At 46.8% G+C, this 4,154-nt stretch overlaps 1 protein-coding gene across 2 annotated transcripts in view; it reads left to right on the top strand.

The window, feature by feature from the left end:
* The window catches only part of UNC45A (unc-45 myosin chaperone A), a 15,078-nt gene that overhangs the window by 2,219 nt on the left and 8,705 nt on the right, over positions 1 to 4,154 (top strand). For both annotated transcript variants that reach the window (XM_003803076.3, XM_012813575.2), the window contains exons 5-6: positions 2,074 to 2,166; positions 2,553 to 2,720. In XM_003803076.3, the coding sequence (XP_003803124.1) occupies positions 2,074 to 2,166; positions 2,553 to 2,720 (261 nt within the window). The remainder of the gene's footprint in view (positions 1 to 2,073; positions 2,167 to 2,552; positions 2,721 to 4,154) is intronic.

Raw genomic sequence — 4,154 nt, 5'->3', positions numbered from 1 at the left:
GGGCCCGGGCTGGGGATTCGAACCCGCCACCTTAGGTGTATGTGGCTGGCGCCTTAGCAGCTTGAGTCACAGGCGCCGAGCCAATAAATAAATTTTTAAAGATTTTTTTTTAATTGCTTCTGGTTAACCAAGGGCACAAAGAATTAGGTTACATTGTTTTCATTTTTTAGGTAAAGTACCTCTTATAATTGTTTCTTGCCCCCTATTTATTTTTTTGAGACAGAGTCTTACTCTGTCACTCTGGGTAAAGTGTCATGGCATCATAGCTCACAGCAACTTCCATCTCTGGGCTCGAGTGAGTCTCTTGTCTCAGCCTCCTGAGTAGCTGGGACTATAGGTGTCTCTAAAACTATAGGCTAGTTTTAGAGATGGGGTCTTGCTCTGGTTCAGGCTGGTTGATCTCGAACTCTTGAGCTCAGGCAATGCACCCACCCTGGCCTCCTAGAGTGCCAAAAAAGAAATTTTAAATGAGTACATTCTGTGATCCAGCGTATTTACTTCTTGCTGTTTCCCCTAGAGGAACCTTGTCAATGTGCACACATGGTCATGTGTATGTTTATTTCTGCCTTGCTTTAGTAAGGAAAACTTGGAACTTATCTAAATGCCTAGCCATAGGGGAATGAAATAAACTGGGTGATATCATTATTATAGACTCTTAAACTGTAGTTACGAGAATAAGTACTTCCATGTGTGTTGACATGGAAAGCTATCTGACACATGTGGAGTGAAATAAGCAAAATATGCAATAATGAACAGTATGATGCCATTCATGTTAAAGTGATCCGCTACAGAGCAAAACAATGCTATGTTTTTTCTGTAGATAGACTTTGGGTTTGTAAATACAAAGAAAGTTATCTTAAAAGATACCCATTAAAATGATAACATTGTAACCCCTGGGTAAAGAATAGGAGTGAGGGGGCTCTTCAAAGGAGACTGCTTCATCTGTTAATATTTATGTTAATAAAACGATATTATAGTCTAGGCGTGGCTCACCCCTGTAATCCTGGTACTCTGGGAGGCTGAGGCAGGAGGATTGCCTGAGCTCAGGAGTTCGAGACCAGCCTGAGCAAGAATGAGACCCTGTTTCTACTAAAAATAGAAAAATCAGCCAGGCGTTATGGCAGGTGCCTGTAGTTTCAGCTACCTGGGAAACTGAGGCAAGAGTATTGCTTAAGCTAAAGAGTTTGAGGTTGCTCAGAGTTAGGCTGATGCCGAAGCACTCTACCCAGGATGACGGAGTGAGACTCTGTCTCAAAAAAAAAAAAAATGTACTTTCAGGAGAGAAAAATCTAAAGACCATCATGAACTATAAGTAAGCTTGAATTAACCAGATAATTTGTTATTAAAATGCTGATGTAGCAAATAATATGATGGTAAACACCTTATTGAACTGTTGAAACTTGGGAAAGCAAATAATTTTCCTCTCAGTCCCAACTTTGATAGGCAATGGCTGCCTAGAGCCCTGTGTTGAGGAAGATTCAGAAATAGATTGCCTGGGCTTAGTAGGCCAGATTATTCATGTCTGCCAGTGTATGAGGGGACAGGAAGTGCTATGTATGCTAGGTCATCAGCTGTGGTCAGGACCCTGGGGTGTGGGAGAGATTTTTCCCATTCAAATCATTTTTAGAAACTGTCAAGAAGAGAATCCTGGAGATAAAGGAAGTGTTAGCAACTACTTCACAACTTGCCAGCTCCCTTGCAGGAGGTATAAACGCTAAGTCCGTGCCATGGACAGGACATTTTGTGCAACTATGATGTAGGTGGCAGCCTGGGAATAGGTTGCCTCCTGGCTAACAGGATGCCTCCCTTTCTGAAAGGCACTGCCTTCAGTATCATTGTTGCCCCTGCTGCCTAAGCAGGGAGTAGGTCAGAGAGGAAAACAGTTGCAAGAAACTTAGAAGGACCTGCCTGGTGAGTCTCTTCCTGCCCAGGGCAGCTTGCTGCTAGCCCTGAGCCTAGACTTCCTCATTTTGCTCCCGGAGACAGGAGCTGGCCCTGGAGAAAACAAGTAGGGAGTGTGATGTCTCTGGCTAAGAGAAGTGACTTGTTCCATGGTTTGATGGTTTGTCATAGGTACGATACATGTCCTCGACAGATGCTAAAGTGGAACAGATGTTTAAGATACTATTGGACCCAGAAGAGAAAGGCACTGAGAAAAAGCAAAAGGTATGGGTCCTGGACTGTGCCAGCGGGGGCTGAAATCTCCCAGAGCTGCCCATCCATGACACACTCTCTCTGTTCACCTATGCTGGCCCTAGAAGCCCCTGCCTCCCTGGTCTGCCATGTGATACTTCTCCGATCGTGCACCTGGGCTTGTGGGGCCTGGGTGGGAGCTCCGAGGGCTTGGGGCCTTAGTGTGAACTGAGGGAACCAGTGTTCACATAGTGTCTTCTTGGCCAGAGCTGATGCCCTACCCCTTGGGATCTGTTGGGGGAGTCATTTACTCTAATCATCAATTCTGAGAGCAGGGTCAGGATCACAGGTCCAGAGCTCAGGCCTCTACTTGCTCACGGCATGTGCATTGTCAACATTGTAATGTACTTCCCTGGCAGGCTTCTCAGAACCTGGTGGTGTTGGCCCGAGAGGATGCTGGGGCTGAAAAGATCTTCCGCAGCAATGGAGTTCAGCTCCTGCAACGCCTATTAGATACAGGAGAGACTGACCTCATGCTGGCGGCTCTACGCACCCTGGTTGGCATTTGCTCTGAGCACCAGTCACGGGTAAGTGGGGTGGAGAGCCTAGTTATTACTTCAGTCTGTCTGTCTGTCCATCCATTTATCCTTTCATCCATTCACCCTTCCGGCCACCCTCTACCTCTCATTTTATTCCAGAAAGAACTTAAGGCAGAGGATACATGTAACAAGGGAGGAAAAATAAAAATGGCAGAAAAAAGACCAACATCAGTTAGGATGAAATAGGGTCAGAAAGGGCAAAAACACTCCTCAAGTGTCCTGACACTTGCTTTGGGTAGCTCACAGTGTTCCCTGGTTTTTCTGCAGCTCACAGAGACACCTAGTCACTGACTTATGCAGTGTCCACGTGGTACAAGCAAGCTTGTTGCCCAGAAGAGGGTACTTGTCCTTGTTTTAAAGATCACACTAGCATTTCCTCTGGAGGGGATCCTTATAGTGGGTGATGTCACCCGTAGCCTAAAGACAGTGACCTGAGAGCCAGGGATGGCCTGTAATCCTAACACGCTGGGAGGCCCAGGCAGTGGATTGCTTAAACTTAGGAGTTCAAGACCAGCCTGAGCAAGAGCAAGACCCCATCTCTAAGATAGCCGGGTGTTGTGGCAGGAGCCTGTAGTCCCAGCTACTCAAGAGGCTGAGGCAAGAGGATCTCTTGAGCCCAGGAGTTGGAGGTTGCTGTGAGCTATGACACCACAGTGCTCTACTGAGGGTGACAAATTGGGACTCTGTCTCAAAAAAAAAAAAAAAAGACAGTGACCTGATAGGTAGGGCTTGACCCTGACATGGTTCTCAGCGTGGCCTTTGGTGGCTCAGCACAAGGAGTTCGGCAAGAAGCCTATTCTTGGCCAGTGTGGTGAAGTCCATACCAGCAGCTCTCACCTGAGCTGGCTGGCTCCTAGGGCAGGGGCTTGACACTGGTTGCTTTTAGAGGAGTCCACATTTCCTAGGTTAGGGGGGGGACTGTGAAATGGTTGATGAAATTTCTTTAGGCCAAGCTTCGGCTATATTTTTTGGTTACCAGGGCTAAGAATAGTAAAACCCTATGAATTGTCACCTCCTTCAACCAAGGTCCAAGTGGACCTTCTGGGATTCTCCAGCTTGAGAATGGAGTGGAAATGTCTTATAGGCCCATTCCATGCACATCCATATCCCCAGGATGTAGCCAGAACTTCAGGGTTTGGACTGGGGAAGAACAGGCCCAGAGATCTGATGGTCAGTTAGCTTTGTCCAGGTTTATGTTTTTCCTTCATGTGGAGACACAAGCTGTAGCAGCTGTGTTTTGTGTCTGCTCTGGAGCCAAGGAGAGGTGGTGGGACACGCCTCTGGAATGTCTTCTTTTTTTTTTTGAGACAAAGCCTCAAGCTGTCACCCTGGGTAGAGTGCTATGGCATCACAGCTCACAGCAACCTCCAACTCCTGGGCTTAGGTCAAAAGGGCAAAAACACTCCTCAAGTGTCCTGACAC

This window comes from Otolemur garnettii, unplaced genomic scaffold (genome assembly GCF_000181295.1).
Source record: "Otolemur garnettii isolate 467f Iridium unplaced genomic scaffold, OtoGar3 scaffold00277, whole genome shotgun sequence".
Classification (NCBI taxonomy): Eukaryota; Metazoa; Chordata; class Mammalia; order Primates; family Galagidae; genus Otolemur; species Otolemur garnettii.
This window is presented reverse-complemented; position numbering and strand designations above follow the sequence as displayed.